Here is a 17,906-nt window from a genome sequence, read left to right on the forward strand (position 1 = left end):
TGCCATGTCCTGTCTCTTCATCCCTAATTCCACCATGGCTTCCCCACATCCCTCTCCTGAGGTGTGTTTGGCCTCTGCAGGATCATCAGGGTCATCGAGCACTAGCTACTTCAGTATCGACACACATCCCTTGATGTCCCCATTCTCAACACTTCGCCTCCATGCTCCTTATCCTTTATGCCCCATGGCTAGTTAGATTCTTTGGTCAAATGTTTCCACTTCCTTGTTTCAAGAATGCCTAACACCTCAATCACCCAGCCACAGTGACTGCAGTTGGGATGTAGTAACAGCAAGGATGAGCGTGGCTGCTGCTGAGGTGACACAGCTGACAGAGGTGGCAGGGCTAAGGTGAGAATGCTAGCGGAGGCCGCCTAAGGGGGACCACGGTGGGTGATAGTGGCTAAGGTGGCTGCAGCTGCAAGAACCACCAGCCTTGCCTGTGACTGAAAGGATGAGAAGCACAGCGCAGGATGGATGGTCAACTCAGCTGCTGCTGTCGGGCTCCAGAGATCGCTTTTTGTTTTGAACACTAGTATTAAAAATGTTAACAATAGATTGCCCATTTAAAGAATCGATGGACTCCTGAACAACAGAGAGGCAAAACACTGCCTGATGTAAACAAGAGCCCAGCCGGCCATTTGGAGATTCTCAGCACTGACCATCCGCTCTCTTCCTGGGACTCTGTTTCAAGGCACACAGTTGGAAGATCATGACAGTGTACTCTTCTTGATGTTAGATCACGAATAAGATATATGGTAACTCCCTCCTCTTACCCACCAAAGTTCCAGTACCCGTAGGAGATGCTTTGTCAACAAGGTGTCAAGATGGCTTCATGTTTGCACATTGTAATTCATACGATCTTTTAATGCACGCTCAGTTAGGTTCAGTTTTCTTGAAAAAATACAAATCTTCCCCAGGGTGAGCCCAGAGAGGAGTGAGGAGTGTACAGGGAAAGTTCAGAGATTAGTTATTTGCATCATCCTCTCATGATACAAAGAAACGCTCATGTCCTTAATAACAACTCTCAAGTTTCACCTCAATTGGCAGAAAAGGTCAGAGTCTCACACAGGAATTTGCAAATTCTGGGAAAGCAAGCAGGGTTGCTTCCAGCCAGAGTACATATCACATTTCCAGGCAGGAAGAGATAATCAGGGGGATCACCCTGCATTTTGTGAAACATATGGGAGGCTCTGCCCCAAGATTATGGTGGTACTTGGCGAAGTTTCCTGAAAACAGAAGGGTGAGTCAGGATTGACACCTGCCGGTAGGGCTGCTATTTGACCAGCACAGATTGCTATGGTTGTACCACTGTAAAAAGATTGTAAATCTTTCTAACTGGTGGGTAATGAGTCCCTGAGCATCCCCTATAACCACTTGGAGCCCCAGCCCCTTCCCTGATCCAGAACTCCTAACATAAAGCATGAACACAGCATTAAATCCAGTCAGTGCCCCATGCTGTGCCCTGTGCCAGGCTCCAGTATTTCTAATATCACCCTGCCTAGCAAAGCAGATTACTAAAGCTGACAATCAGGTTTGTTTTGGAAGCAGTTGCCTTCCAAGAACCTTTATTACTATTGTTTTAAATATACGTGTAAATGAGTTATGGCAAGTACAGCTGATAGAGTGGTGCCCGCTTATGGTAAATGTTCAATGAATATTAGTTGGTGTTATTATTAATTTTGATGACATTCCTTGTTTCAGACCAAACCTGTCATTTAAAAGTGGTGACAGTGGGAACTGCTACACCTTTGTGAATTTCACCAGCCTCATATTCGATTTCAATCTTCTTATCAAACTGATTGGCATCATTCAGTCACCACACCATTTCCTCTGGAATCTGAGCTCAGATTATATTGGGATTGGTGTTTTTTTTGTTTTGCTTTTTGTAATTTTAAGTAGTATGACCTTGGAAAAATCACTGAAACTTTTCTTCAGTACATTGGCTTCTTTGTCTGCAAAACTCTGCAAACCAGACCTCCCAAGAGAGAATGAGTAGGAGGGATGTGTAGGAATCCCAGCCTTGGCAGGGATATTTTACGGGGAGGCACAGCCCTGGCTCCAGCACAGGCACAGCTGTGATCAGGAAGTGACCTGTCCTTCACACAGGTTACCCAGGTAGTAGCAGCTTCTATGGATTCACCTCTCCAATTTTCTCCAACATTTGACATCTTCTTTTATACATTCACAAATAGGACCTCCTAGAAGCACAAATGCTATAAATGCAAAATCACCCTTTTTATTTACAATCCCACCTTGCAGGATGGGGAGAGAAGGGATTTTTATTTCTCTTGAGCAGTCTCTGACTTTGTAGTTTGATTGCAATACTTTCTCCAATCAGTTCTTCCCTCTGTGTCTTAGCCACTTCTCTCTTTGTCTTGTCTAAACTCCCATAGTTGGGGAATAACAGAGCTGGGACTTGAACACATACAACTCCCTTTACTGGGAGGCATCATTTTCTTCTGAAAATGAAAAAGACTGGACTCTTTCTCTTCCTTCTTCCACCACCATGTCTCATTTGTGGGAATTGCTCTCAGTACAACCCAGGACTCTGAGCTGACTTGTTGAGGGTCTAGGTCACATGATCATATTAGCAACATGGGACTACTGCTGGAGTGCACATTACCTTGTTAGAGAACTAAAATGATTTGTTTTTCTTATTTGTACTTAAAGTTAATCACCACCCCTTTGGCCTCTTTTTTTAAAACTAGCTTGTGTCTGTGGGTTTGGTGTGTAAAACATATCATCTTTTATTTTCACTTTCTGGAATACTATATCTTAATTAGACATTAGACAGAAATAGGTATAGGGCTTAAGAATTAGAAGAAAGCTTTATTCTGAAGCACAGTCTATCAAGTCTTGGCAGAATAGGGAGCAAGGTTTCTATCCCAAGTGCTTCTGTGGCAACTTACCTGGGCTCGCCCTCTCACTGGCTTCTAGCTTCCCTTGCTCTATTTGGATTTGGTAAATAAGTTCCATATCACTTTCCAATGGTATGCTTTAAGTTTTATCCAAAAATCTATCATTAAAAAGTCTACTTGGGAGTGTAAAAATTCTTTCTAAAGTATTTGCAGAATTACAGCAACTAAAATTGTAGAAGGAGCAGCAGTCTCAATCTCTGTCAATGGCAAAGTGTCTGTAATTTAAGGTGCAGTAACTGCACATGAGAACCTAAACAAAAACTTGTACCATCAATACTTCAAGTCTAGCTCAAAACTGACAGTCAGGTAAAGTCACTGTTTATTTTTCCCATGCACTTAAAAGAAAAAAAAATGTATTTCTTTAATTAGCCTAAAACCAAGATTCTTAAAACTGTAAGTGGCCTTTTCAATATCTGAGAAGAAAATTGCTAAACTTTACAAAACAAAAACATTTGTATAAATTATGAAAGTTTATAGAACACTTCCTATAAATATTTCTTGGCATAAGAAAAGCAAACATTCTTTTCTGTTTCCTTATTTTTAAAAATTAGTTGAAGAATATATTCCCCTAATAATTGCTGCATCACATTGTAGTATGAATAAGTATATATTCATCCCAGGGATAGAAGTCTGGTTCAACATACACAAATCTATAAACATAATGCATCACATAAACAGAACAAAAGACAAAATCCACATGATTATCTCAATAGATGCAGAGAAGGCCTTTGCCAAAATTCAACAGCCCTTTACACTAAAAACCCTCAATAAACTAGGTATTGATGGAATGTATCTCAAAATAATAAAAGCTATTTATGACAAACTCACAGCCAATATCATATTGAATGGGCAAAACCTGGAAGCATTCCCTTTGAAAACTGGCACTAGACAAGGATGCCCTCTCTCACCACACCTATTCAATATAGTATTGGAAGTTCTAGCCAGAGCCATCAGGCAAGAAAAAGAAATAAAGGGTATTCAATTAGGAAAAGAGGAAGTCAAACTGTCTGTATTTGCAGACAACATGATCGTATATTTAGAAGACCCCATGGTCTCAGCCCAAAACCTCCTTAAGCTGATAAGCAACTTCAGCAAAATTTCAGGATACAAAATCAATGTGCAGAAATTACAAGCATTCCTATATACCAATAACAGACAAACAAAGAGCCAAATCATGAGTGAACTCCCATTCACAATTGCTACAAAGAGAATAAAATACCTAGGAATACAACTAACAAAGGATGTATAAGACCTCTTCAAGGGGAACTACAAACTACTGCCCAAGGAAATAAGAGAGGACACAAACTGATGGATCCCATGTTCATGGTTAGGAAGAATCAATATCATGAAAATGGCCATACTACCCAAAGTAATTTACAGATTCAATGCTATCCCCATCAAGCTACCATTGACCTTCTTCACAGAACTGGAAAAAACCACTTTAAACTTCATATGGAATCAAAAAAGCCCACATAGCCAAGACAATCCTAAGCAAAAAAGGACAAAGCTGGAGGCATCACACTACCAGACTTCAAATTATACTACAAGACTACAGTAATCAAAACAGCATGGTACTGGTACAAAAACAGAGATGTAGACCAATGAAACAGAACAGACGTCCCAGAAGCAATACCACACATCTACAACCATCTAATCTTTGACAAAACTGACAAAAACAGGTAATGGGGAAAGGATTTCCTGTTCAATAAACGGTGTTGGGAAAACTGGCTAGCCATGGGCAGAAAGCTGAAACTGGACCCCCTTCCTTATACCTTACACTAAAATTAACTCCAAATGGATTAAAGATTTAAACATAAGACCTAACACCATAAAAACCCTAGAGAAAACCTAGGCAATACCATTCAGGACATAGGCATAGGCAAGAACTTCATGAATAAAACACCAAAAGCAATGGCAACAAAAGCCAAAATAGACAAATGGGATCTAATTAAACTTAAGAGTTTATGCACAGCAAAAGAAACAATCATTAGAGTGAACCAGCAACCAACAGAATGGGAAAAAAATTTTGCAATCTACCCATCTGACAAAAGGCTACTATCCAGAATCTACAAAGAACTAAAACAGATTTACAAGAAAAAAACACACAACTCCATCAAAAAGTGGGAGAAGGATACGAATAGACACTTTTCAAAAGAAGACATTTATGAGGCCAACAAACATATGAAAAATGCTCATCACCACTGGTCAGTAGAGAAATGCAAATCAAAACCACATTGAGATACCATCTCACACCAGTAAGAATGGTGATCATTAAAAAATCTGGAGACAACAGATTCTGGAGAGGATGTGGAGAAATAGGAACACTTTTACACTGTTGGTGGGAGTGTAAATTAGTTCAACCACTGTGGAAGACAGTGTGGTGATTCCTCAAGGATTTAGAAATAGAAATTCCATTTGACCCAGCAATCCCATTACTGGGTATATACCCAAAGGATTATAAATCATTCTATTATAAAGACACATGCACACATATGTTCATTGTGGTGCTGTTTACAATAGCAAAGACCTGGAACCAACCCAAATGCCTATCAGTGATAGACTGGACAAAGAAAATGGCACATATACACCATGGAATACTATGCAGCCATAAAAAAACAACGAGTTCGTGTCCTTTGTGGGGACATGGATGAATCTGGAAACCATCATTCTCAGCAAACCGACACAAGAACAGAAAACCAAACACTAAACGTTCTTACTCATAGGCAAGTGTTGAACAATAAGAACACTTGGGCATAGGGAGGGGAACATCACACACTGGGGTAGGTTGGGGATGGGGGGCTAGGGGAGGGACATCGAGGGGTGGGGAGGCTGGGGAGGGAAAACACTGGGAGAAATGCTTGATATAGCAGATGGGGGAGATGGAGACTGTAAACCACCATGGCATGTGTGTACCTATGCAACAACCCTGCAGGATGTGCACATGAACCCCAAGCTTAAAGTACAATAAAATAATAATAATAAAGTTTCAATAATATGGCCAGATACATGATAAAAAAAGAAGCTGGCAGAAAAATTAACTTGTAAAAAATAAATGATGACATATTCCTTAAGAAGAGGAATATCCCCTCCCTGTGTCCATGTGTTCTCATTGTTCAACACCTACTTATGAGTGAGAACGTGTGGTGTTTGGTTTTCTTTTGGGGGTGGGGGACCAGGGGAGGGATAGCTTTAGGAGAAATACCTAACATAGATGACGGGGGGATGGATGCAGCACACCACCAAGGCACATGTATACCTATGTAACAAACCTACATGTTCTGCACATGTACCCCAGAACTTAAAGTATAATTTTAAGAAAAAAGAATAGGAATGTTTTGGTAATTTTTTGATAGCTTTTACATCAGAAGTAGGTTTCTTTTATTTTAATTTTTTCATGCTTGATCATCATACTAATTGCCTACTGTCCTAAAGTCATAATCTATATTTACAGTAGTTATTTTTTAATCCATCTTCCAAAAACCTTTATTACTATTGTTTTAAATATATGTATATTTAAATGAGTTATGGCAGGTACAGCTGGTAGACTGGTGCCTGCTTGCAGGCAGAAAGGAACATTCCAAATATGGAGAGGCTCCCATCCCACTTGTCCCCTGCCCTGTCTCGTTTGGTGGGAACAGCAGAATCACAGTCTGGTTTGCCTGGCGCCATCTTCATGCCAGGCTAATACAGGAAGTTGTTATTTAAAGATAAGAGAAACCACAGTTAATACCCTTCCTCCATAATCTAATGGCGTCTTGGAACAGCTAAATCACCTGTGCATTGGCCCGTGGAGAGTTAAGAGGATCTCTAGCCCAGTTGTTCAGGGAAGTTGTGAAGGCATGAGGAGTGGTGCTCTCTAAAATCAGCCTCCTCTATCTCATTCTGGGAAGCGTCATCTAGGTCATCGCTTCTCAAATGTTAAAATACATATAAATTTCCTGGAGAACTTGTGGAAATGCAGAGACTGATTCTGCATTCAAACAAGTTCCCAGCTGAGGCCAACACTGCTGGCCCAAGAGAGACAAAGTTGCGACTCTCTGTGTATGTCACTCGATAAGAGGTGCTCCTCAAAGCATGTCCCTGGACCACTGGCAGCAGCAGCAGCACCATCACCCAAGACATGCAGACTCTCAGGCCCAACTCAGAACTACTGAATCACAAACTGCATCTCAACAAGTTCCCAGGAGAATGGCAGGCATAGTAAAGGGTGAAAGGGGCTGGTTGCAGTGGCTCACGCCTACAATTCCTGCACTTTTGGAGGCCGAGGCAGGGGGATCATGAGGTCAAGAGATCGAGACCATCCTGGCCAACATGGTGAAACCCCATCTCTACTAAAAATACAAAAATTAGCTGGGCATGGTGACATGCACCTGTAGCCTCAGGTACTCGGGAGGCAGAGGCAGGAGACTCGCTTGAACCCGGGAGTCAGAGGTTGCAGTGAGCAGAGATGGTGCCACTGCACTCCAGCCTGGTGACAGAGTGAGACCTTAATCTAAAAAAAAAAAAAAAAAGAGTGAAAGGAAGCTGGCCTGGGCAATTCCCTCAGCTGCTGCCTGTGAGGCTGTGAGGGATCAGACAATGCACAGCCTACATCAGAGGGCTCAGATGACGCACAGCCTCCACATAGATGGCCCTGGGGTACTTTGTCCATTGATCTAAAACTATTCTAAATAAAAAAGTTTATTTTTTAAAAAGAGTACACACTGTGTGATTCAATTTATTAAAAATCATAGAAAATGGAAAGTAATCTATAGTGACAGACAGCAGATCAGTGGTTGTGGGACAGAGATGAGGGGAAAGAGATTACAAAGGGCACGAGAAAGCTTTGGCGGATGATGGATCTATTCATTATCTTATAGTGAGGATAGTTGTTTATATACATAAAGCTCATCAGATTTTATGTCTAATTATGTTTATTTTGTATCAATTATACCTCAATGAAACTATAAAAATAAGTTTGAAATATTAGAAATATTTATTCATAGATATAAATAATCTGCCCCTGAAATAGAAATAATCCATTAGACTCATCACTGGCTACAGGAATCTACTACAAGTCCAGCCTACCAGGTCTCCAGGGAAGATGAATGCCTCCTTGGGGTTAGAATGTTTTAGGTAGGTGAAAGTTGTCAAAGACTCCAAGCAGACAGTGTCTGCCTTGTCAGAAGCAAGGCTACACTAAGACAGACCTTGTCCAGTTTGTCAGGAGACACAACAGGATTGTCAAGAATAAATTCCACTTGAGATCAGGAGCCCAACAAGAGTTCCTTGAGAGGGAAGAGACAATGGTGGACTCCACCCTTTCTTGGACCAAAATGTTTGTTTGTGATGATTGGAGTGACGCAATGAATATTCAGAGACTAGTATTTGCCACAATCCAGGACCCTCAATAGCACTTTATTGAGCATTTCCCTGAATGTAACTTCTCACTCCATCTTCCCAGCTACCCTCTAAGACAGCTCATATTACCATCCTAGTTGTACATATGAAGCAGAGGCTTCCTAGTTCACACAACTCCCTAGAGATAGTAAGCTGTATACACTGCAGGTGGGAATGTAGGCTAGTTCAGCCTTTGCAGAAAGCAGTCTGGAGATTCCTCAAACAACTGAAAACAAAACTACCATTCGACCTGGCAATCCCATTATTCTGTATATACCTATGTCATTCTATGATAAAAACATATACATACATATGTTCATCACAGCATTATTCACAATAGCAAAGACATGGAATCAACCTAAAAGAATAAACCCACGATCCTATGTGAATTAACGCAGGAACAGGAAACCAAATATCACACGTTCTCACTTGTAAGTGGGAGCTAAGCACTGGGTACACATGGACACAAAGAAGGAAGCAATAGACACCAGGGCACACTGGGAGGAGAGTGAGGATGGAAAAACTGCCTATTGGATATCATACTTATTACCTGAGCAATAAAATGATCCATACACCAACCCCTGTGACACATAATTTACCCATATAACAAACCCACATGCACCCCCTGAATCTGAAATAAAAATTGGAAGGAGAAAAAAATGACATAGGCATTCATGTTAAAAAGAAAAAGAGATAGTAAGCTGGCAAGTGGCAAGAGGCAACCCTCTCCTCACAGCCCACCCAGAAATAAGACTGTCTGATAATATATAGGAGCCCAATTAAATTTGAATCTTCAATAAAAATGAGTAATTCTTTATATAAGCAAATGGGACATATCTGAAATTCAAATTTAACAAATGCCCTGTATTTTTATTTGCTACATTTATCAACTTCATTTAGAGAGCCAGTTGTTAACATTTACCAGCACACCAGTGACTCCATACTAATGCTGCTGACCACCATACTCTAGTATCTCTTTATTAGGATCACGGCATCAAAACCCATCAGGAAAGTCAGCTAACACCTGAGGGTTTTATTCGGTGACCTCAACTGACCACATTTCTAAAGAGAAAATTCAGGCATCTAGAGACATATTTTTGGGAGCCTGTTGGTCCTCAAAATGTTCATCTATTGGCCTTACCGTGAAGATGAATGCCTACCATATTACCTCCCCAAATCCAAGAACCCAATCCCTCCTGTATTTCAGAAAAGAATTCCTCATGCCCTTCAGTGGATTTTAATAGCAACAGAGGCAACCACAGGGGGATTCCCAAGGTCTCCTTTCAGAACGAGAATGTGGTGTTGGACAATAGTCTCAATTTAATCGACCAGGGGAGGGCTAGAGAAAATCCCCCCTCATGAGCCCTGATGTCTGTTTATCATCTGCCTGCCCCTCAGAGGGACAGACTCCATCTCAGAGGGAAGGTGCTTGCTGGTAGGGCATGCAAAGAACCCAGCAGAAACTCTGGTGGGGGGAAATAACCGGCTCATGAGGGCAGGAATGGCAGCATTGTTGAGGAGAATCTGACGTTTGATGAAAATCACCCTTCCAGCATTTTGGTTTCCCCAGTAAATAATCTGCTCCCCTAAGAGAGACAGAAGAAGCAAAGATCGAGCTTCTGACACCTTGGTGTTGCTGAAACCTCTCCCAGAGGCCTAAATGAGAATTGGCCTTTCCTGCTCCTGGGTCTCACCCTTCTGGGTGGACCTCCCAAAAGAGGCTCCTCAAAGAGGCACAGCTGACCCTAAGCCTAGGTAATGGTTTGGAACAAGCCTGCCTGAGCCAGTGTCTCCTCAACCCTTATGACAAAAGGAAGGAGACTGAAGAAGCTGAGCATCAAAGGACTCTTTCATGCCAAGAGGGGAGGAGGCTAAGCTTGGAAACTGGGATGTCTGAGGCACGTTGCTGTGGAACATGCAGAATTCTGTCCACGGGTGCTCTGCATAGGCTGTGCATCATCTGAGCCCTCTGATGTAGGCTATGCATCGTCTGATCCCTCACAGGAAGCAGCTGAGGGCATTTCCCGGGCCAGCTTCCTTTCACACTTTCCCATGCCTGCCATTCATCCGGGAACTTGTTGAGATGCAGCTTGTGACTCAGTAGTTCTGGGTGAGGGCTGAGAGTCTGTATGTCTTGGGTGATGCTGCTGCTGCCACCGCTGGTCCAGGGACAAGCTTTGAGGAGCACCTCTTATGGAGTGACCCACACAGAGAGTCACAGGTTTGTTTCTCTTGGGAACTGGTTAGAGGTGCAGGTCCTACCCCAGTCCTGCAGAATCAGACTCTGCATTTCCACAAGATCTCCAGGAGATATACATGCATGTTAATGTGTGAGAAGCACTGACCTAAAAGACACTTCCCAGAAATGGGGGGAGGGGACCATCGGTGCCCTGAGCCAATGATTTTGTAGTGGAGACTATGATTTTAAAGAGCACAGTTCTTCATATAAGGTCTGGATCTCATGCAATGTTAAGAAGCAGCACCATTCCCATAAATCAGGGTGGCTATCTGCATAGACTCAGCCTTGGAGACGGGGAGATGGCGTGCGGGTCTTTGGAGAGCCAGCCTTTGCAAGATCCACCAGAGGGAGCCAGAGCCCAGGGATGGCTGCTGGGGCAGCTGCAAGAGGGTGGGGAGTCCCAGATTTTTGTGTATGAATTGTTCACACACCCTCACACATTTTGGTAGCCATTATAAAATTAAGTTGCAAAATATACTAAAATAAAAATCAGGTGGAAAAATAAAGTTTATAAAATGAGGATAAGAAGTTCACAAAGTTCAAAAGAAAAAATATCAAAGGTTTCAGAGTGACATAAGAGAATGTCACTATGAGTGTGTATGTGTCTCTGTTTATGTATGTGTCTGTGTGTATATGTGTGTGTATGTGTGTGTGTTTATGTGTGTATGTGTATCTACGTGTGTCTGTGTGTGTGTCTGTGTGTATATATGTATGTCTATGTGTGTCTGTGTGTGTATGTGTTTGTATGTGTGTATCTATGTGTGTGTATAATATGTGAACGTATCACTCCTTCTTAAGGTAGGAGATGACTTTTTAAACAAGACTTGAAAGCACTAACCATAAAGGGAAAGCTTGATAAATTAGACTGCAGCTAATATAAAAATAAGGTCTTCCATTCATCAAAAGACACCTTAAAGAAGGTAATAAGGTGAATTGTAGAGTAGGAGTGGATATTTGCAACATATTTAACTGACAAAGGGCCAATATCAAGAACATATAAAGAAATCTCACATATCAGTAAGAAAAGAAAAACTAGAAAACAGCGAGCAAAAGACTTGAATAGACATTTCACAAAGGGTAATCTCAATGGCCAATAGAAAAAGTGTTCAATTTCATTTGTAACCAGAAGAATGTAAATGAAAACCACCCAAGATACCACAGACCATCTACCTGCATTGGCAAGAGGAGAATCACCAGGGATTCTCATACACTACTGGTGGGAATGTGGATTGGTAGAGAAAAGCATGCACGTAACCCCAAGGAAACACGTACAAGAACTCTCCCAAATCAGAAACCACCCAAATGTAAGCGACAGATGACTGATAAATAAATCACAGCATAATCATGTTAAACAATAATAAAAAGGAATGTACAAGCATATCAATAAGAGAACTATAACAACTTTTTTTCATAAGAAGGGGCACAAAGCAGACACAAAAGAATACATACCATGTGAATCTGTTAATATAAAATTCAATAATGGGCAAAACTATGTATAGAAACTAAAAGCCTGATATTTAAAAACTATAATACATTTAAGCAAATCATTAAAAACCTATGAAATATAAGTAGGTGTAATAGTTAATTTTATATGTCAACTTGATCAGGCCATGGTGTCCAGGTATTTGATATGATCTATTATTCTGAATGTTTCTGGGACAGTGTTTTTGGATGAGATTAACATTTAAATCGGTGGAGTTTGAGTGAAGCAAATTGTCTTGCATTATGTGGATAAGCCTCATGAAGGCCTGAATTGAATGATAGACTGACGTCTCCTGAACAAGAAGAAATTCTACCATCAGACGGCCTTTGGACTTGAACTGCAACATTGACTTCTTCCTGGCCCTCTAGCCTGCCAGCCTACGATAAAGATTTTGGACTTGCTAGCCTCTATAATTATGTGAGGCAATTCCCTAAAATAAATAATAATTAATAAAGCTCTCTCATATGTGAGAATAGGATTTGTATACATATGTATATGTGTATATATATTTGTATATATGTGTGTGTGTATGTATACACACACACATATATATGTATACACACACACACACACACAAATTATATTGCCTGTTTTCTGGAGAACCCTGATGCAATAGGTAAAAGTGTTTACAAATATTAAGAATAAATGAAATATATAGACAAGATAAAGGCTACAAGACAAAGAAATAAAGTAAACTTGCAGTAAAAGATAAAAGACAGATGTGAAAGGCAGTTCAAGAGGAGAACTGGAAAATGAACCAGGGGATGAGATTGATGCCTATGAACCAAAGTCAGGACAAAACCAGGTAAAAGTTAAGAATAAGACATAATGTAAAAGTAATTGGGGGAAAATATCTTTACAAGAAAACAAAAGCAAAAAGCCTGGGAATGAAACTGAGAGAAAGACAAGGAGAGAAGGAAGTGAGCTAAAGGCAGAAGTTTGTGGAACCAGGTGTGAGAAAACCGGACTTGCCCACAGCATAGAACCTCGTTGCCGTGGTAACCCCCTCCCAGGTGTGTCCTTTCTCACCCTTCTCTGAAGTCTGGAGGAGCAGGACCCTGACAACAGCACTTTTTCCTGCCTGTGCCTGCTGTGGCAGGGCCATAGCTTTTCCTTCTAAATACCTGGAGTTGACCAGGCTGCTGATGCATCACCAGTCCTGGAACATCCCCACAAGCCTGTAGCCTCAAGTAACCTCAGTGTCATTGTGTATTTCCTTCTGGTCTTTTTTTTCCCTCTTGTATATTTGTATTTTTACAGAATCCAAATTATACCCATATAAGTTTTATAGTCTGCCTTTTTTTGCATCCCATTATGTCATATTATTGGAAATTTTTTAAAGACTCAATTTTTTTTATTATACTTAAAGTTCTGCAGTATATATGCAGAACGTGTGGGTTACATAGGTATACATGTGCCATGGTGGTTTGCTGCATCCATCACCCTGTCGTCTACATTAGGCATTTCTCCTAACGCTATCCCTCCCCTAGCCTCCCACCCCCTGACAGGCCCCAGTGTGTAATGTTCCTACCTGTGTCCATATGTTCTCATTGTTCAACATCCACTTATGTGTGAGAACATGCAGTGTTTGGATTTCGGTTCCTGTGAAAGACTCAATTTTTAATAGGTACATGATATTCCATCAATTAGAGTCCAACGATCCCATTGATTGTTCCACAAATATTTGTTGAATGCATATGATGTGCCAGGTGTTGTATGGCTTGTTCACAGTCACTCTTAATTAGCAGCTGAGAGTGGGACACATGGGAAAGCCAGTGAATTCACTGGAGAAGGCATTTTCTTCACTGCTCACAGGCCCTCTGCTGATGTATCCAGGCTCACAGATGGTCCAGGTAACTGAATTTTCCTGTGTCGACTGGAACAGTATCTCTGTAGTTACTGCCTACATGGATCTGAGCACTGGCCCAACTCTAAATATCCACTGTGGATTTCTGGTAAGGCAGAGGAGCTTTAGGACCCATGTTTGTCAGACACAACATGGCAATCTTTTCCCATGAGCTGCTTCTTTACTTTTTAAATTTATTTTTTCAAATATGTAATACATTCATGTGGTTCTACATTCAAGACAATATAATTATGTAAACCATGAAACGGCTCATTCCCACCACTGCTTCATCTGTTGAATACCTACTGTTTTATTAGTATTTGTGGTATTCTAAAGTTTCTTTATGCAAATACAAATATATACGTGCTTATTTTTCCCTCCCCAATACAAAAAGGTAGTGTAGAATTTAAATACGTTTGCCTCTTGCTTTTTGCATTCGATTATGTTTCTTGGAGTTATTTCCATATAAGATCTTTCTTCCTTGATCTTTTTCACTCCTATAGTCCTATACTCTTGTGTTACTCCATTGTATGGCTAACCAGAATTCTCTGACCAATTCCTGGTTAACGAATTTTTGAGTTTGCCATGAGGTTTGTCACCTCAAACAAGGTTGCATTGACCAACCTTGTGCATAATTTATTTTATACACATAGCTGGGTGAAATGCATTTATATATATATATATATTTTTTTTTTGAGACGGAGTTTCACTCTTGTTACCCAGGCTGGAGTGCAATGGCGCGACCTCGGCTCACCGCAACCTCCGCCTCCTGGGTTCAGACAATTCTCCTGCCTCAGCCTCCTGAGTAGCTGGGATTACAGGCACGCGCCACCATGCCCAGCTAATTTTTTGTATTTTTAGTAGAGACGGGGTTCACCATGTTGACCAGGATGGTCTCGATCTCTTGACCTCGTGAGCCACCACACCCGGCCACATTTGTATTTTTGATACATATTGCCAAATTACCTTCCATAGGGTTTTGGCAATATCCGTTCCCACCAGTGCCATTCTTGACCAAACCTTTGACCAGGGACTCAGGACAATTGTTTACTGAGTTAGCAAACTGAGCATCTGCCCTACACCATTCCCAAAGAATAAGATGCTGTTGGTACCTTTTTTCAATAGAGGGAGAGACAGGCTTACCAAGAAATCTGACTTACCAAGCGAGTCGATATATGAGAAAGCACCATAGCATGATGCTTTCAGTGCTATGAGAACATGGACAAAGGGTGATCTATTCTGCAAGGAGACATTCAGAAGAAGCAACAATTAAGCTGGGTCTTGAGAGACAAGCAAGTTGCCAAGGATAAGAGAGGTATCCAGCACATGAGCGGACTATGAGCAACAGCTTAGATGCTTGTTTTGAGAACGATGGATAGTGTGGTGTTGATCAAGCATGAGGAGCTAAGGCTGAAGAGACAAGTGAAAACCAGAGAGAGACTTTAGTCGACTGAGTCTTCCTCTTATGAAAACTGAGCAGTCTTGTGGGTTTGTCAATGGCAGTGACATGGTCAGATTGCCTCCCAGCCACATTCTCTATCCATTTTCCTCTGGACTCCAGCACGCCAGGAGCCTGGTAGTGTGTGTCCATTTCACCCCAGGGGATCATTTGATGTCTTGAACTCAGACCTCACAATAGTGCCCAAGTAAGCCAGTTATGATGCAAGAAATATTTGTGACTGACCCTCGGGCTCCCATTACTTTGTCTTAGAAACAAACTCCAGACATGAACATCTCCTTCCTAGCCTATTGCCAGAGTTCAATCAGAGAATGGGAGAATGACTGTCAGAAGATTGGAAAACAGAGGGCTAGTGATGCAATGGCCCAAGAAAGGAAGAATGAAGAGCCAGCCAGAGTATTTAATACCAGCTATTCCTTTCAGGATCAAGCCCCAATGTGTTGCCAAGAGAATATGAGTTCTGCTTCACCGTTGGGGTAAGTGTGACTTGTGCTTTAATCTGTCCATGTCAGAAAGAAGCCAAGTGGAGGAGACCACCCAGTGACTACAGAAACCCCTGCTCATTGCAGCCTCAGCCTGGCTAGTGTAGCATAACCCTTTGTGAGCCTTCCCACTCCAGGAGGGAAAAGTAGGAAGAACCTCTCAAGGATTCTGATACTCCTACTTCTGTTCTTCCAGGACATGGAGCAAATTCCACGGATCAGACCCACGGATTGCCCTCGGGAAATACTCTCCCTTGGAAAAAGAGATCCTAGTAAGTGTCCCGCAGTTTTCACGCGGAGGCCTCCCTGAAGCCAGCCAGTTTAGCTAGGGGGAGCCAAAGGTTCAGAAACCACCAGTAACAGAGGCGCCTCTCAAACAGTGAACTCACATTGGCTGAGTCTGCTAGTGGCTTCCACACTTGCACAGCAAAATACACTTATTGACAAGTCCCAACTAGAAATATAAGTAATAACAAATGATGAAAACAGTTATCTCTTCGGCTCCTACCTTGCACTGGTCACTTTCATATATGTTGTCTTGTCGAGGCTTCACCATGACTCTGTAAAGTCAATAAAATTATTCTGAATTCATTGTAGGTCAGAGGAGAGTCAGGATTTTAACCCAAGCTTATCTGACCCCAAAGGTTCACCCTGTATTCCACTACAGAGGGGCTCAAACACTTTCTGCAATGAAGGGAGAACCAGTTACTAGCCAATTGTGTCTGTGGGTGCTGCCTGCCCCTGTGCTACTGTGATTTTAACAATTTTTTTCTCCATTGCCAGCGTCTTGGTGGCATTCACACTATAGCAGCAAGAAGGCTTTTGGCTTACAAGCAAAAGGAAGAATGGAGAATGCTCAAGAAACTACAGCTGCAGTCTCCAGACTACAAACGGGCAATAGAGTATCAAAAAGAACATTCCTCTCCTTGTGCTATTTGTGGACCCCTAGAAAAAATATGGACAGCAAAGGTGATTGTGCCCCCAGAGGAGTTTCAAATGCCACAACGAGAGCAGGTGAACGTCCGTAAGCACATAGAGAGAATGAGGCTTGCTCGGGCTCTGAGAAATAACCAGCTTTTACCCTACGTTGAAAAGTTTAGACGCTCTTCATTTCCGTCTGGACTGGGCCTAGGTCCAATGGCAAAAAATAAGGCCAGACAAGAGGACAACCATGACAGCCATAATTGTGATGATGCCAATCAAGCTGAGAAAGAGGAAGCAGAGGGCAAAAACACAAAAAGAGGAGAAATAAAAATGAATGTAGTTTTCAAGTCAGAAGAACCAAAAAAATCTTTAACATACCATGCAAATGATCGCAAATCCTTCCTCCCCGCAAATAAACCGGAACGGTCCATCACAGGCCTAACGAACCGAAATCTTTTCTGCATATCGGAATTCCCTGGTGACTTAATGCTAATGAATCAGGATTTTAAATCGCAGAGAGTCCACTTCAGTGATGTGGCCGAGACCTAAAGCCCGGAAGAAGAGAGTATCTGGAAACAGCGCATGCGTAAAGCAACTCCTTGTCATTATTAAAATTTTATTTATTGCCCAGGGTAACCACGTGTGCTGGTTCTTATTATTCCTGCCAGCTGTGCCCCAGGCTCCTTCCAAACCCATTTTATTTTGTGACTCTGGTTTCCCCAGCCCAGTCTCCAGGAGGGCCTCAGGGTAAGACCTACCTACTGAGGCTCCTGACCTCAAGTGACTCTTGACTGTTGCTCCCACCCTCAGCCACAGCCCAGGCCTTCTCCTAACCTACTCCCATTGGGGTGTGTGTCTGTTATCTATTTCCGTGAAACACATCGCCCCCAAACTTAGTGGCTTAAAACAACAACCATCAATTTTGCTTGTAATTTTGTGGATTAGCAATTTCAGGTGGGCTCAGCTGGGCACCTCTCCTGATCTCACCTGGGTTCCTCATGTGTCTGTAGTTAACTGCAGGTAAGTTAGTTGGCTCTCCTTCTGGGAACTGACAACTATGAACTAGGTCAATGAGGGTGACTGGGCCACATGCTTTTCTTCATCCAGTAGGCTAGCCCAGGCTTGTTCACAGGGTCATTGTGGGGCCCAAGAGGATGGGTGGAAGTTTGCAAGGCC

The 17,906-nt window shown here is 41.9% G+C and overlaps 1 protein-coding gene and 1 long non-coding RNA gene across 2 annotated transcripts in view; one reads left to right on the forward strand and one right to left on the reverse strand.

The window, feature by feature from the left end:
* The window catches only part of LOC110569069 (uncharacterized), a 31,690-nt gene extending 14,516 nt beyond the window's left edge, over positions 1 to 17,174 (reverse strand). The window contains exons 1-2 of the long non-coding RNA XR_002479247.2: positions 17,109 to 17,174; positions 16,315 to 16,366 (exon numbers count right to left, since the gene is read on the reverse strand). This is a non-coding gene — a long non-coding RNA (uncharacterized LOC110569069). The remainder of the gene's footprint in view (positions 1 to 16,314; positions 16,367 to 17,108) is intronic.
* CUNH10orf120 (chromosome unknown C10orf120 homolog) lies at positions 15,685 to 17,279 on the forward strand. Its single transcript, XM_021674621.2, has 3 exons — positions 15,685 to 15,800; positions 16,003 to 16,078; positions 16,590 to 17,279. Exons 1-3 carry the CDS (start codon positions 15,685 to 15,687, stop codon positions 17,277 to 17,279), a joined length of 882 nt encoding a protein of 293 aa, XP_021530296.2.
* The last annotated feature ends 627 nt before the right edge of the window (positions 17,280 to 17,906 follow it).

Source organism: Aotus nancymaae, unplaced genomic scaffold, assembly GCF_030222135.1.
Source record: "Aotus nancymaae isolate 86718 unplaced genomic scaffold, 86718_ANA_hifiasm-v0.15.2.pri h1tg000010l, whole genome shotgun sequence".
NCBI classification, from domain to species: domain Eukaryota; kingdom Metazoa; phylum Chordata; class Mammalia; order Primates; family Aotidae; genus Aotus; species Aotus nancymaae.

Coding starts and splice junctions, on each gene's coding strand:
- CUNH10orf120 (XM_021674621.2), top strand. CDS start 15,685: ATGGCCCAAGAAAGGAAGAATGAAGAGCCAGCCAGAGTATTTAATACC. Junction 15,801..16,002: donor AGTTCTGCTTCACCGTTGGG/GTAAGTGTGACT, acceptor CTGTTCTTCCAG/GACATGGAGCAAATTCCACG. Junction 16,079..16,589: donor CCTTGGAAAAAGAGATCCTA/GTAAGTGTCCCG, acceptor CTCCATTGCCAG/CGTCTTGGTGGCATTCACAC.